The sequence below is a fragment of the Puma concolor genome, chromosome C1 (assembly GCF_028749965.1).
Source record: "Puma concolor isolate L17-30 chromosome C1, mPumCon1.1.hap2, whole genome shotgun sequence".
In the NCBI taxonomy this organism is placed as follows: Eukaryota; Metazoa; Chordata; class Mammalia; order Carnivora; family Felidae; genus Puma; species Puma concolor.
The window spans coordinates 103,443,293-103,459,835 of record NC_141674.1 but is presented as its reverse complement, the minus strand read 5'-3'; the positions used below and the strand labels follow the sequence as shown (position 1 = coordinate 103,459,835).

Here is a 16,543-nt window from a genome sequence, read left to right as displayed (position 1 = left end):
CTTCCTAAAGGAAGCAGCACCTCTTTAATATATAAAATGTGAGTTACCTGCAATAAAAATGTTACTTCTAGGGGCGCCTGGGTGGCGCAGTCGGTTAAGCGTCCGACTTCAGCCAGGTCACGATCTCGCGGTCTGAGTTCGAGCCCCGCGTCAGGCTCTGGGCGGATGGCTCAGAGCCTGGAGCCTGCTTCCGATTCTGTGTCTCCCTCTCTCTCTGCCCCTCCCCCATTCATGCTCTGTCTCTCTCTGTCCCAAAAATAAATAAATGTTGAAAAAAAAAATTTTAATAAAAAAAAAAAAATGTTATTTCTACCTCCATCAACACTGACAGTTCACCATGTGGGCTCCTGATGATTTGCAACTACACAAAGTTATCTGGTGTTCTGGGCTACTGTGGCATGTTAGGAAGAAATGCTTCTCCCATTTCCTCGCATGTCGAAGGACCTCAGTTAATATAACTCCTGACCTTTCTCCACTCCTTTACTCAGCCCCAGGCAGGTAAGGGACTTGTCTTAACGGTATACTGGGGAAGAATAAATGAGGTATGCTTGACTTAGCTCCATCTTTCTTCTTTCGGGGAGGCACCTGTCTGCAGGAAGCCTGTTTTTGCCACTGCTTCTCCAAGGGCAGGCCCACGGTTGTCTGTGACTAGGTAGATAGAGAAGTCTACCCAATTCTGGGGATTGGCTAGCAGGCCTCTTGGTTCTTGCATTAAGTTCTCCACCTAAGCCTTTATCTGTAACGCAGTTGGTAAAATAACCATCTGCCACAACTTTATTTCTCAGTTTGTTCAGATCCTGGGTATGAAAAAAGGAAGGCCCTCTTCAGAGGCTTCTATCATTATGGGTGGGTGTTTGCTCCACATAAGAGAAATTCAAACATGAGGAAGCTACATTACTGAGGCATGATAAAGGTCTGCAGTGAGGCAGACATGGGCTTTAAATCTTGGCATAATCTTCCTACAAGGCATTTAAACTGAGCTTCAATTTCCTCAACTGTAAAAACGGAAAAAAACACCTACTTTTCAGGGCTATGTGAGAATAGAGAAAATGTATTTAAAAGTGCACGGCAGGCAACCAGTGAATGTTAATTACTGCCACCACAGCTACTATTATTTCAAGACAGTAGGGGGAATGTTTAAAAATTCGGGAAAATCGACATGGCTTTTGGTACATTATCTAATATTAGAGAGAATGTGATAATGAATATATATGGCACTGAACTGGGGAGTGGGAACTGATTAAAGACACAAAAGTAAGCGATATAGCTAAAGATTACTCACTCAAAATAATGATTCATAGTCATAAATTTATGACCCCCAACACAGGACAGAACCAAAAAGTAATATTACACTGAACTGAGTATATACGGGAAAAACAGGAACGGCATGTGGAAACCGAACTGAAATATCTGACACGAAGAATCAGATAATGGCTACAGTAGAACCCCTGCCCCCCAAAAAAGAAAAAAAAAGGAGGGGAACTAGGGGATTTTGAAAACTGGTATTTTTAAAATGCCACACAATTTCATATCCTCAAAACTGGAGTCATGTAACAGGAGTCTGGTTATAAGCAGAAATATAGTTATGAGAAAAGAAACAAAGAAGTACAGTAAGAGAACTTGACCACAAATGCGAATACACGTCTTATGTTATAGATTAACTCTGGCAAAGAGATGGACTACACCTGATGTAGACTAGCCAGGTAAACTGAAGTTAGGAGCCCATGACACTGCTGACCCTCTGAATTAGTGTTAGCTGGTAACTCTATACTGTGGTCCTACATCACGGCTGGACATACAACCAGCTGTACAGGGAGGCAGAAAGAGAAGGGATTCTTCTGGAAGGCTGAGAGGCCTCTTCTGAGAAAATTCATGAAAACTCTCACCAGAAATAGGGCATGAGGATGGGAAAATTATCTGCTCCAAGTCATGACTTCTTAGCAAGTCTTTTGAGTCACAAAAGACCTCAATTTAAATCTTAGCTTCAGGTGTCTTAGTTACAGGACTATTTCCCACCTCCAATGTTTAAAAAAAAAAAAAAAAAATCAGTGTTTCAGCTTCTTCATCTATAAAATAGGGTCAATACCACTCAGTTTACAGAGTCATAAGCATTAGTGCTAATTTACATTCCCATACAGTGCACTGCATACAGCAAGTAGTCAATAAACATTATTGATCAGTCCCCACAGTCTTTGGTTCCAGGTTTTTAAAACTAATTTTCCAGATCAAATGTCACAATTCGAAGCAGGAATTATATAGTATTTCACTCTTTCACAAGTCCTTTACAATTATTCCAGTTAGCAACAGGCAGGGAGAGCTGCTATAAGCTCTTTTCAGCACTTAAAAGTTTAATGGTCTCCATGTATAAAAATAAGAGCATCTTTTGAGAAAATATGCATATAAAGCGATTTCTGGTTTTCTCCAAAAAGATAAGTCTTACTTTGCTTTTGGACCTAGGTATTATACTTGGACAACTGTAGCCTTGAATATAAACTATCTTGAAATATATACTATCTTGAAAGAAAATACCAGGAATTTAGAAATTAGGCTCACTGAGAAAACTCACCCGACTTTCTCTTTCTTTTTTAGCCATGAGCTCGAGCTCCTCCTTGGCAGTACTCAGTTCTTTCTCCAGCCCGGACACTGCATCCAAGTCTCCTGGAAATGAACACACAGCACTAGCTTCGATCACTACAACCCAACACGACCTCTGCTGCTTTGCTTCTGGGCAATTTACTCTGAATACACAATCTAACAACAACAATAACGACGAATACACGTATAGGTTGTTCTTTGCAGCATTATTTGTAATGGCAAAATACTGCAATCAGTCTACAGAAGACTGAATAAACCACAGTATGTCCATGCAATGAAGTACTATAATCAACCGTAAGAAAGAATGAGGAAAATCTTTATGAACGGATATGGAATAATTTCTAAGCTATACTGTTAAGTAAAACAGGGCAGGTACAAAAGGATACACCTAGTGTAGTATGTTTTACATTAAGAAAGGGGGCAACAGGAACACACACATACACATCACACAGAGACACAGGACTGCTCTCTTACTTTGCAAAAAGAAACCTAGGGAAGGATAATCCAGAAATGAAATCAGTTGCCTTCAAGGGAGGGGTGAAAACAGGAGAGAAATGTTAGGGAAGTAGTTGGGGCTTCTGAGCATACTTTTCTATATATTTGAGTTTTGAACCATGCTAATGTTTTATTTTTAATGTGTAAAGTTAGTTCAGTAATCATGGGCAGGAAAAAGCCTAAAACTGAATATTAACATAAACAAACCTGTATAGCAAATAGATAAAATAAGCACCTAGGAAATAAAAAAGTTAACCCAAATAATTTTTTGAATTCACTATTCTAACTATATACCTTCAGTGGGAAATAGTCTAAGGATTAAAAAAATAAAAAGAAACCTTAAACATTATTTAATGATTCTTTCTGCTGATAGGTGTATTCGTGTAGCAACCCTGAAGCCATTTTTGTGTGTTGTGCAAATGTATAAATAAATTGACGTTATAGGTAAGCAGGTTTCTCAATGTCAAAAAAAAGAAAAAGAAAAAACAGAAAAGAAAGCAGATACTAATACAAAATAAGCCAAAGAAAGAACTTGTGTTGTTCAATTAGAATTAGAGAAATCAGTATCAAACACACATACACACACCCCTTTAGTTCTGTTCATGTAAAAGGGCCTAGAAGCTGTGAACCTATCTTATGCCCAGAAATTAGTATCTAAATGCCGTTATCCACTTAAAGGAACCAGAGCCCCTTGAAGTAATGGGTAATTCCAGGGCTAAGGCAGGGAAAGTAAAAGTTGATCCCAGAACATCTTATTGTGCCAGAAAATGTAAAAGTGCTGAAAAATTGATGGGGAAATACCAAAAAGAACAGAGGAGCAGCTAGAAGGGGCTCCAATTGGCCAAATCTGGGATAATTTGGGCATCAAATGGAATAATAACAGAAATAGACAATAAAATGTGTTTTTTAAAAAAAGAATCTAGAACACATTGATATAAAAAAATGGAGTGGGGAGAATACAGAAAGGGCAGAGCTTCTTTGTAAAGGAACATACACTAATAATTAAGGAAGAAATTTTAGAAATAGAAATCACTTTATTATTATTATTTTTTATGTTTGTTTGGGGAGGGGGAGAGAGAGAGAGAGAGGGGAGGCGGGGGGAGATAGTGCAAGCAGGGGAGGCGCAGAGAGAGGGAGACACAGAATCCAAAGCAGCCTCTAGGCTCTGAGCTGTCAGCACAGCCTGATGTGGGGCTTGAACCCACGAACCATGAGATCATGTTCTGAGCTGAAGTAGGATGCTCAACTGACTGAGCCACCCAGGTGCCCCAGACATCACTTTTTTAAACTATCAATGTAATATAATAGTTGATTCAGGCAAGGCTGAAAGATGCTAAACCCCTGGGTGAGTGACTGTGGGGAAACAGAACTGCCAACTAAGATATTAGTCTGGCAGATTACTAACACAAAGGGAGACATGAGCCTTCCCAATGGAGAGATCCAGCAGATACAACCTTAACCAAGGATAATACTAACTGGTATCATGTGCTCCTGACATGATGCACTGAGAAAGACATCACCCTTGTAGTATTCTTGCCAAAAATTTTAAACTTGAATCTAACCATGAGGAAATAATCAGAGCCAAATTGAGGGCCATGAGCTGACCCAGAGTTTTCAAAAATGCCTATGTCAAAAAAGACTAGAAAACTGTTCCAGATTAAAGGAGACTACAGAGACATGACAAGTAAATGCGATGCATGATCCTGCAGGGAGAAACCCAGCCATCGAGGACATTCCGGGGACAATGGGAACTCTGAATATGAACTGTACATTAGGTACCAGGACTATGTTAAGGTTGAATTTCCTGAATGTGATAATTATACTGTAGTTATGCAGGAGAATGCCCCTGCTGTTGGGAAATACGTAATGAAGTATTTAGAAATGAAGTGTCAGGATACCTAAGTAATTTTTAAATGGCTTGGAAATTAACATTATATCTGCGTGTATGCATATAAATTAAGGACGCAAATGTGGCAAAAAGTTAACAGGGGGTGAATCTTAATACAAGTGTATATGTGTTATTTTTGCCACCTTTCTATAAGTTTGAAATTTGTAAAATACAAAATTGTAGAAAGGTAGTTTTTGAAAAAAGGTAAATAGGGAATAAACAAATCCAGCATCCATTACTCTTTGACTAACAAAGTTTTCCTACTAAAAAATAACTACTCGCGTGACTTATCTATGGAATTGCATAATAGTTAACACTGTAACACAGAAACAAAGTTTTTACATTCTTAATATCATTTAAAGATCGTAAGTTAATTATCAAAGTCCACAACCTTTCTTATTACAGCGCTATAATCACCACTTCATTAATGACGGTAAGCCCCTATTTCTAGAACTCACTGGGGAAACATCTTCCTTGATGTTAGGAAAGGGGGGGAAGCTACCACAGATCCCGGCCTTTTGCTCTATGAAAGTCAGAGACTGTAATCCCAAGCACTCAGTATAAGTTTTGTTCCTACTATGCACAGAATTCAGCTGTTTTGGGGGAGTTCAAGGCCTACCACTGTCTCTTACTTAGATGGCTGTGACCTTGGCAAACAGCTTAATGCACACTGCCCGTCCCCCTCCTCCCCCCCGCCCCCGACATGTAAAACAAGTTATGCCAAGTTACAGTGAGTAGACAGGGACTGCCTGAAAGACATCCAGGAGAAGGTGTCAGCCCCATGGTCTTGCTGTGTAGGTTGGGAAACACTACCTCCTGCATTTCTGAATCCCTGCAAAACTACGTGAAAAGGACAATCAGGAGGCAGTTTCCCTGGGCCGAACCGTGTACCCAGAACAACAGTGTCAATTCAATGTAAGGTAAGGTCAGTTCTTTCTAAAGAGACATGTCTTCAGCCTTTTAGGGAAATCTAAACTTATTTTTTTCCACTAAGGTAGGAAGAGAAAGAGAGTCTTGGCCACACCTATTAACAGAGTTACAGGAAGAAAAGATGGAAGGTTCCTTAGTGAAATTAAATTTGATACTTACCTAATGAGGACCTGGCTATACTGGTATCCCCTTTGGCAGTCAATGAAATGCCATCATCCTTGGAGGGTATATGCACGGAACCCTAAAAATTGGAAGAGTCAGGGGATTTAGGAAAGTGTGGGAACCATGATCACAATGACAAGGACTTGGAAAGGTATTAAAATGATCAAACTTCTGCCTCCCACACAAAAAGGAAAGGCAGTTGGCATCAACATCTACACAAGTACATAGTCCTTACTTGATCAGTCTGATCTCCAAGATGGGGGCTGCTGGAGGTAACTTCAGTGGGTTGGTTAGAGATCAGTGCTTGGGACACCATGAAGTCTTTCCCTCCTAAATACTGGCGCAGGGCCTGCAATTCTGAATTTCTTTCCATTAGGGCCTGTACCATCTTCTCTGCAGAGGCCTGGTAAGGAAATCACATGGAACATTAGAAAACAAAATTCACGTTATGACGTTATTCATTTAAAGCCAGTTATTTATCAAAAGCCAGTGGGGCCCTTCAAAATAGTTTCCTTGCTTTCAGTTTACAGCGAAAAACACAGCCGAACATTGGAAAACCTGAACTGAAGTCGTCTATTACAGCCAGCACAGTCTGAAATGGGTTCTGCCAGAACTCTATCAGGCTAAGGTGAGAAGATTCTGGTTGAGGTGGACCAGAGTAGATGTCCTTCACTCTGGGACACATGTGCCTTTGGCCTGGATGTCCTCTACCCAAACGTTCGCTTGCTTTGCTCCAATTACATCTTTGCCTATTGCTACCTTCTCTGACTGGCCTCCTCTGCATATCCTATCTAAGACAGTGATCTTTTCTCTACTCCTGATTCCTCATCCTGCTAAGTGTTTTACAACACACTTACCATTATCTGATAGATCTGTTTATTGTCTCTCCCCCAACTGGATGTCCTAAGGGCAGGTTCTAGGTTTTCTTCAGCACTGAATCACAAGCACCCAGAACAGTGTCTGGCACACAGTAGGCACTCAATACGTATTTATCCAATGAATCAATTACATAGAGACATTTTTATCAGACCATACAATCTGGAGAATCTGAACCTCCAAACCACTGAACACGGTTTTGTTTAATTTCAAATCCCCATTTTCTAAGACAGATGATGGCACATTAAGGAAAAGGATCTAGAACATTATTCATGACCTTTACCACATTAAAAGTGTGCATTTAGGGGTGCCTGGGTGGCTCTGTCAGTTAAGTGTCTGACTTTGCTCAGGTCACGATCTTGCGGTTTGTGAGTTTGAGCCCTGCGCTGGGCTCTGTGCCCACAGCTCAGAGCCTGGAGCCTGCTTCAGATTCTGTGTCTCCCTCCCTCTCTGCATCCCCCTCATGCTCTGTCTCAAAAATAAATACACGCTAAAAAAAAAATTTTTTTTTAAAGTCTGCATTTAATCAGAAAATCTGGAAATAATAAACTAAGACTAAAATTACTGGGGGTATAAGGTGATGAATCAGAACTATATTAGCTGTCTCAGCACCAACTGTTTCTGAGGACAATAACTACTGTTTTAAACGAGAAGCAGAGCTTTTGTCATAATCTCTAAGGGAAATAAAAGAATAACCTTACAATTTTGGTAAGATCCGGGCCCTTTAAGGATTGGGACATAACCATCTAGATGCTAACAGTACATTATTAATTCACCTTAATAAATATCTATGGAAATTATTATGGAAAAAAGCATAAGTAACATACAAAATCTCTTGGGTCATATATATGATCTGGCTTTGAATTCTTTCTCTAGTAGTGTTGTTGTCGGCAATGGTCCTCCAAGTGGGGCCCATGGACTAGCAGCATCACCATCACCTGAAAGCTTGTAAGAAATGCAAATTCTTAAGTACTATCTATCTCTCCTAGTTTCTGTCCCCAGGAGTGAGCATGGGAATCTATGTTTCTAAAAAGCTATCCAGGCAATTTCTCCTGCATGTAAAATTTAAGAAGCAGATCTAGGAGAATACAACCCTTTTTCTTTTTCTGGAGTTAAAATGATCGTTTGTAATTTCACAGTTACCTCCTAGCTTCCATTATTTTACTCTCAGCAGCATACAGTACTTCTGAGGTGTACTAATTCTTTCAAATTACAAAGGGTTAAAAAGAAAACTCACACAAAGACTTTTGTTAGCCTCCTGCCAGACTTAAATGATTCACAGTGATTCCGTTAGGTCTACTCCAGAAGCAATTTCTACATCTCATTTAATAGGAAGGAAATGTATAATCACTTCAGGGGGCCTGAGAATTAGAGAAGGAATAGAACTATCTCAAGATATAAGGAAGCATTAGAGAATGCTATGGTCAAATGATAGGAATCTGGTGCCCCCTGAAGCTGTCTGGGGGGATTTGAACGACTGGTCCCTAAAATGCAGCTCACCTCTCTAGCCTTGAGGAGGAAGATATCTGCAAATAAGGATAAATTAAGAATTGCCTTTTGAAAAATTGTGTACCAGTATTTTAAGATCATCCGATATTATTATAAGATTATTTCTTCTCATCAAGACCTTTAAAAAAAACCCAGTCTGTTTTCCTCTTAAGAGAATTCAGTTTTTATAAGAATTAAGAAAAAATATGTGAAGTTTAAGTTTTCCCATACCTTGGCTGGAAACAGAAAATATCACTGAAGTTTTTTTTTTAAAGGTTTTTTTTGTTTTGTTTTAGAGAGCGAGTGAGCGAGTGGGGGAGAGGGGAAGAGAGAGAGAGAGAGAGAGAGAATCTTAATCAGGCTACACACTCAGTGCAGAGCTCAATCCTATGACCCTGGGATCATGACCTGAGCCAAAATCAAGAGTCAGATGCTCAACTGACTGAGTCACCCAGGCGCCCCCAAAATATCATCAAGTTTTGATAATTTAGAATCAAAACCATAACACTCCAGAACCCCGTATGTGAAAATTATCACAATATCAAGGAAAAGAAAATGTACATAATGAAGTTAATGGGTATGTGTATTGTTTAGGCAGCCTTCTAAATGCAAAGTGCTCTAAAAATATCGCACGTTTTGGTGACTGATATGAAGCTATAGTGTAGGTAACAGACTGAAGGAAAAAATCCTCACGAATGGAGTATAAAATGACACACATACACACACACACGACGATGTTCAAAAGCTTCCTATTCATAGTCTGTAAATGCACCCATGCTGTTCTGGTCTGTGTGTTGGTCCTTACTTGGCTCTCCTGCTCTCTGGTGCTCATAGACTGAAGCAGGCCTTGAATCTCTACTTCATGTTCCACTGCTTGCTTGTTTCGATCACTTAGAAGTTCCTGCAGCAGCCTTTCCTTTCTCTGCAGACGCTGGCACAGCTCCTCGGCAATCTCACTCTGTCCTGGTCCAAGTTTGCAGAGCAGCGTTGAGCTAAGATCCTAACACAAAAGGGACGGTGTAAGTTTTGGAGGAAAGAATGCCCTCTACTACTTATCAAAGGGTTTATTCTTTAAAAATCTATTATAGAAGAAAGAGCTATGGGATTCTGGAGAGCAAGTATCCTGTTTTACTCACTTTCGTTTCTCCAGATCCAGCACAGGCCCGGCTCACAAAAGACCGTAAACACGTGCTCAGTGAATGAACACGAACAATATAGAAAAATACTTGTAACGGCAACTTACTCACTGTTTTCTGAAGTAAGCCCTTTCCCTATTTTCTCAGAGTCCATAATAATTAACATTAGATAAAGATAAATGGACACTTAGTTCATTTTTATTTGTTTTCTCCCCAGTATAACTTATATGGGGGAAACACAAAACCATAGGCTAAAAAAGACTAATGAGCCTATGTTAGCATGGTGACGAAGTTCCTCCTTCCATACTGAGAGGGAGCACATGGTGGTTAAAACTGCCTAGGCTGCTTCCTGGGTCTGTCAGTTACTATGTTACTTTGGATAAGTCTCATCTCAGAAGCCTGTCTCCTGGTCTGTAAAAGAGGAGTAATGATATATATACTTGTAAAGATTCATAGACTTGTAAAGATTCAATGAGTTAGCATTCATTAAGCAATTAACACAGTGCCTAACAAACATGAGCACTTTAAAAAAGGTCAGCTCTCACATTAAAGGTGGATGTTTCTGTTCTCATCAATTCTCACATGACTTATTTGAGAAAGATAACTGTCACCTTGAGTTTATAGGTGCAGGAAAAAAAAGTCCCAGGGAAAGCCAATGACTCGCTCAGGCACAGAATAGAATTCAAGACTTGGGTCACTAGCCTCCCAGACCTCAAGAGTCCTAATCCAAGACAGATTATGCCATCACTAAACCAACTGCCTTCAAGTAACTAAAGTCTTGCCTCCACTTCTTTGTTCCTGTCATGTAGAGATGTCTGTAACTGCTGAACGATACTTTCTTGTTCCTTCTGCCAATGGCTAAATTTGGTTTCCATTTCTTCTTTCAGCCACTGGAGGTTTTGACAGGTAGCAGATAAGTGTTCTACTTCCAGGCCTTTGGCCCTGAGGAGACTCTCCATACTCTGCAGTAACAAAGAAAGCAACTGTAAGTGAAAGGGCACCCCACACTCCTCAGGATAAACAAGAAACTTGATCCACCTTGAAATGTCTCCTAAATTGACATTTTTTTTTTGCAATAGGAGAAACCTTAGTATCTAATGTAACGATGCCATACTAATATATGTATATATATATTTTTGGTTTTGGAAACTCTCATCTAATTTTTAGAGAAATAAATACAATGTGTATGATAAATGAAGTAGTTTTGAGGAAGCAGGTTATGCTACAGAGGAAGTGAAGGACTTCTTTAAGAAGTGGCAGATGGTCAAATGTATAAACTCTAAAATACATACACAAGAAGAGCCCACAGGAAATATTACTAAGCAAGTGTTCTGACCGTGGCTATAGAAGGACATGTATATAATATTAGAGAGAAAACAACAGTATAACAGTTGTACCCTGGCAATGCTTATGTAAAAAGTGTACAGATATTGACAAGAATTAGAAATAAATCAGAAGTATGTCTAGTCGCCGTGCCTGCGTGGCTCAGTTCGTTAAGGGTCCGACTTCAGCTCAGGTCATGATCTCACGGTTAGTGAGTTTGAGCCCTGCATGGGGCTCTGCACTAACAGTGCAGAGCCTGCTTAGGATTCTCTTGTCTCCCTCTCTCTGCCCCTCCCCCTCTTGTGAGCCCTCTCTCTCTCAAAAATAAATACATTAAAAAGATATTAAAGAAAAAAAAGATGTCTAGAAATCTATATTCACTGCTTCCTCCTGCAAAGTTCACAGTAGACTAACACTTCTCACTTCCTAATCTATAATGGTGGAACTAATGATTACTGTTTTTGTTTTTGTATTTTTTTCTTATAAAGCAAATACGTTGGTTTTCAGAAAATGACAGAAGGAGTTGACGCTTCAGGTTTAGAAATCCAAGTGGGACAGAGATACCAAGTCATGGCAGATTGTGCTCTTACCTGCATGGTAGCTTCATTAGAGGAAAGAACACCACGCAGTCTCTCTAAGTCATGATCTCGCTCTCGCACAGCGAGATGGAGTTGACGCAGTTCTTTTTCTTTTTCTTCCAGAGTGGAGAACTTTTCATCTATAGCCCGCTGCAAGGAGAGTAAGGAACCTAAAGCCCCTTCAGATTCACTACTGTGATCACACTCATTCATTAAGATTCCAAACACAGGGTGCCTGGGTGGCTCAGTCAGTTGAGCATCCGACTCTGGCTCAGGTCATGGTCTCACAGTTTGTGAGTTCGAGCCCCACGCCAGGCTCTGTGCTGACAGCTCAGAGCCTGGAGCCTGCTTTGGATTCTGTGTCTCCCTCTCTCTGTCCCTCCCCCACTCGCGCTGTCTCTCTCAAAAATAAACATTGAAAAAAATTAAAAATTAAAAAATAAAAATAAAATGAAGGAAAAACCAACTTCAAAAAGCAGCAAATTAAGTAGACCCATATTTGTACAGTACCTGAGTAAATGGAATAATCCACAGTGCCATAAACAAAATTAAGGTGCATACCTCCAGAGCAACATCTCTATCTTGTATTCGCTGCCGAAGTTTCTCAAGCAACATTTCATTCGCTTCAAGGGTTTTGTCGGACTTATCTCGATACTGCAAGAGCTCCCGAAATTCCTGATGAGACCAAAAAATGTTTTCCTTTATTCATTTGTCCATTACACACCAAATTCCAACATTTTGCCAACGAATTTGTTGTTTAGGATAAAAAACAAAATGTGACCACTCTCAAAGAAAACACAGGTTAGCTGAGATGACAGGCATATAAATCGTTAACTATTCCACATCATATATATATGTGTATAGACACATACGTGTGTACAGGTGTGTATTTGTATAAATGTATATACATGTGTGTGTCTGTATTTGTGTGCAGCTACAGGATGCACTGTCTACATCTGCCTGAAGGTGTCACTAAAGATCTCACAAAAGAGATTACATTTGCTTTGAATCTTAAAGGACTAGGAATTTCAGGTGGAGGTATTTCCATCAGAGAAAAAATGTAGGCACAATATGTGCACACTATGAAAACATTGTACGATGAGCAAAATGTAAGGGATTCGATGGGACTGAAGCTTAGAGCAGGTGGCAGTCACCGTCTTTACTGTTCCATATTTTCCCTAAAACATTCATTTTATCATCTAAGTAACTAGACATTCGTATACAGATGTCTTCACCTACTACACTGAGAGCAGCGGTCATATCTTCTCTGTCTTCCTAGCACCTCACATAGTATCTGGTTCACAGAGGTGTTTAATAACTATTTGCTGAATGTTTATTGCTTAAGACTTTCGGGTCTATATTTATTATTTCCTACACTTGCTGGGTAGCACTGGTGGTTCATGAATTGTACTTCCTATTTATTTTGAATCCTCCCAGTTCCTATCTCTCAGTGTTCTACATGTAACAGGTACTAGACACAGGCAGGTGGCCTAACATCTTGAAATTACATGGACAGAAATTTCAGAGCTCTGTGAGCCCAGTTTTAGTTGAAATCATTGTGTAGACTCACCTGAAGCAGCTGTTCCTTGTGACTCAGACTATGGTTTAGGTGCTGAATGTGCTGCTCCCGGGTTCTAATCTCATTGTATTTTTCAGCCTCCAGGGTACGAAGCTGTTGGCTCTTACTCTGCAATTCTCCTTGAAGCTGCTGCAAGGCTTTTCGTAATTCCTGAATTACAGATTCAGATTCCCTTTTTTAAACAATCTAAAATTTTCACATGGTCAGTACATACGAAGACCTTAAAACTTCCAAGGGATATAGAATAAAACATAAAGTAGAAAAAAGTGCCATTCTTAACTAGACATGTATCAACCAGGATATGGGAAATGATAACTGTGAATGGAGGTAAGATGTAAATTTCATATTATACTTCGGTATACTTACTTTCTAGTTTAAAAATGATAGATCTATGTAACTACTTAAGCAGAACTCTGTCCCGCTGTGAACCTGGATCCTTTACAATAAGCTCAAGGACAGAGTATTTCTACCATCCTTTTAAATCTTAAAAAAAAAAAAAAAGACAAAAAAACTGGGGCACTAGGTGGTTCAGTCAGTTGAGCATCTGACTCTTGATTTCAACTCAGGTCATGATTCCAGGGTCATGGGATCAAGCCCCATCCCATCAGGCTCTGTGCTGAGTGTGGAGCCTGCTTAAGATTCTCTCTTTCCCTCTGCTCCTCTCCACCCCCTACCTCTCTCTCTCTCTCTCAAAAAAGGGGGGGGGGGTAGGGGAGGGGCCTGGGTGGCTCAGTCGGTTAAGTGTCCGACTTCGGCTCAGGTCATGATCTCACAGTTCGTGGGTTCAAGCCCCATGTTGGGCTCTGTGCTGACAGCTCAGAGCCTGGAGCCTGCTTCGGACTCTGTGTCTTCCTCTCTCTGCTCCTCCCCTGCTCGCACTCTCTCTTTCTCTCTCTCTCAAAAAATAAATAAACATTAAAAAAAATTTTTTTTTAAATCAATAGCATATGCTCTAACCTAACAAGATAAAGGAACCACTTATGAATTATTAAAAAAAAAAAAGAAGTGGTTAATTGTACGTGCCACTCCTTGGACGTTGGTTGTTGCTTCCCACAATTCTGTCTTGGTAACCTTTCCCCATCCTTCAGGAATAACCTAAGATAGCTGCCTTCATGGACCTTACCCAGACTCGCTTCCTCAGCCCTTCCTGTATATTCCTCTAGGACCCAAACATACCTCCTTTGCCTCATTTCAGTCTTTACCACACTAAAATTCTGTTTCTGTGACTGTCTCATACTACACTACAAGTAACTGAACAGGAAAGAGCCTGTGATATTCACACTTGCATTTCCAGAACCCAGCCTGATGTCTGGCACATGGCATGAGGGCAACAAATGTTGAGCTGAATTAACTGGATCAAGTGAGTGACTCAAGGGTTCAACACAAACTGTCCTAATGAAAAGTTATTATCAGGGCCAAGTCAGCACTTCTGGCCACAAAATGATTACTGATTTACCTGGTTATGTTTCCAAGAAGCCTCCTTCTGCTGTTCTCTCTCATGGGCTGCAGCCTCTACAAACTGCACACAACGTTTGGCATCCAGGAGTTGGCGTTCTTTCTGGCGTATGACCCTCTGGAGTTTCTGTATTTCGAGCTGGCTACAGAACAAGGCACTCTGAAGGTCAAGCAGAGCCACCTGCTGCTGAGCTGGGGAAGCACCCTCGGAGCTCTGAAAAGAGAGTAAAAAGCATAATCACAAGGAGGGCAAGCACTGAGCAGCGAAGAAGATCAACAAAATTAAGACTGCCACCAAAAATGGCAAGTCCTCAACAGGAGCCTCGCCTCCTGTCCTACGTCTGACCCTCACGTACATGAAGTTGTCCAAGCTGGCTTTGGTGCAGCATTTCTCGAAGCTTTGCCATTGTGTCATTTTGACCTTCAATCACCTGGTACAACTCCTCGGTCTGAAAATGAGACAGGGAGTACCAAGCATGTTAGGAAACTAAAAATAAATTCCATTATCTTGCCTGTATAGATTTTAGAAATACCAATTTTGATTATACTCCAGTTTTTCTAGGGTAAGATCTGTCAGTCTGATGATCTGTTTCTATAAAATACAGAGTATGTGTCTACCTTGATGGAACAAATCATTTCCTCAGAGGTCCCCAACTGCCAAATATTTACCTCATTTTCCCTGCTTTTCAGAGTTTCCTTGAGGCTTTGAATTGTACCATCTTGCTTCTGAGATGACTCCTGAGCTGACTTCAGTTCACAGCTCATTTCATTCAGTTTCTCCTGAAGAATCTGAATTCAGAAAAGAAAATGATTTCTTTTAACCTCAGATGCAACCAGAAAGTCTTTGCTCAAATCTAGGTTTAAAGGATTTCCTAGAGAATATTACCTTGTTATTTTTTCCCCCCACAGAGAGTAACCATTAAAGTCCTAGGTCAATCATCAAGACAAAGTAGCAGATAATATGAAATTCTTCAAAACTCAATTGCTTCAATTCTTCTGCACTGTGCACTTTAGAACTTTCTCTGTGATGGGCAGCTGTAATGGCCACCTGTCTACAAGTCACTGTGGATCCTTTACACAAAGACCAAGGAGCTCTGCTATCTAGGACAGGACAGAACACTACAGGGGTACACGAGGCCAGAAGCTCACCATCCAAATTGTGGGAACTGTTACAATTTTCTCCTAAATAAATGTTAGAATCCTTGGGCTATAAAGGGATGAGAAGTTAAGCTAAAATCAAAAGCACAAACCTCTTGTCTCGGTGCCTTCCACAGGTAAAGACTGCATTCAAGCCTTTTTTTTTTTTTTTAACTTTTTATGTTTATTTTTGAGAGAGAGAGAGAGAGAGAGAGAGCGCACGAGCCAGTGCGCATGAGCATGGGAGGGGCAGAGAGAGAGGGAGACTCAGGATCTGAAGCAGGCTGCAGGTTCTGAGCTGTCAGCACAGAGCCTGACGTGGGACTTGAGCCCACGAACCATGAGATTATGACCCGAGCCGAAGTCGGACACTCAACCGACTGAGCCACCCAGGCACTCCAAGAACTACGCTTCTAATCAAATATTCCTTAGAGCGCCCAGGTGCCTGGGTGGTTCAATCAGTTAAGCATCTGAGTCTTGATTTTGGCTCAGGTCATGGTCTCAAAGTTCCCAAGATCAAGCCCCAAGTTGGGCTCTGCACTGACAGCACAGAACCTGCTTGGCATTTTCTCTCTCTCCCTCTCTCTGCCCCTCCTCCATTCGCACTCTCTCTCAAAAGAAAGAAACTAAAAAAAAAAAAAAAAACAACAGCACACAAAAACAAAAAAAATCCCTTAGAACAACAGGAATACACAGTATCCATCTTCCAAGTCCTACTCAGGGCCTGGATTGATCATACCTTGTTGGTGGCCTCTGTTTGCTGGATTTTTTCCTGGAGTTCTGCCAAGTGGGAATCAGATACAGACTGCGGAGTTATAATGGTCTCATCCGAATTCAGCTTCTGTTGTTTGTGTAACTCTTCAGTCATGGGCTAGAAAGAAGCAGCAAGACAAGAATTTGA

At 40.6% G+C, this 16,543-nt stretch overlaps 1 protein-coding gene across 28 annotated transcripts in view; it reads right to left on the bottom strand.

The window, feature by feature from the left end:
* Positions 1-16,543, bottom strand: part of PDE4DIP (phosphodiesterase 4D interacting protein) — a 226,816-nt gene that overhangs the window by 56,969 nt on the left and 153,304 nt on the right. For all 28 annotated transcript variants that reach the window (XM_086717986.1, XM_086717969.1, XM_086717985.1 and 25 more), the window contains 12 exons: positions 16,382-16,513; positions 15,175-15,294; positions 14,862-14,954; positions 14,507-14,719; positions 13,042-13,200; positions 12,033-12,146; positions 11,484-11,621; positions 10,353-10,532; positions 9,240-9,434; positions 6,306-6,473; positions 6,068-6,149; positions 2,567-2,658 (listed from right to left, as the gene is read on the bottom strand). In XM_086717986.1, coding sequence (XP_086574112.1) covers positions 2,567-2,658; positions 6,068-6,149; positions 6,306-6,473; positions 9,240-9,434; positions 10,353-10,532; positions 11,484-11,621; positions 12,033-12,146; positions 13,042-13,200; positions 14,507-14,719; positions 14,862-14,954; positions 15,175-15,294; positions 16,382-16,513 — 1,686 coding nt within the window. The remainder of the gene's footprint in view (positions 1-2,566; positions 2,659-6,067; positions 6,150-6,305; positions 6,474-9,239; positions 9,435-10,352; positions 10,533-11,483; positions 11,622-12,032; positions 12,147-13,041; positions 13,201-14,506; positions 14,720-14,861; positions 14,955-15,174; positions 15,295-16,381; positions 16,514-16,543) is intronic.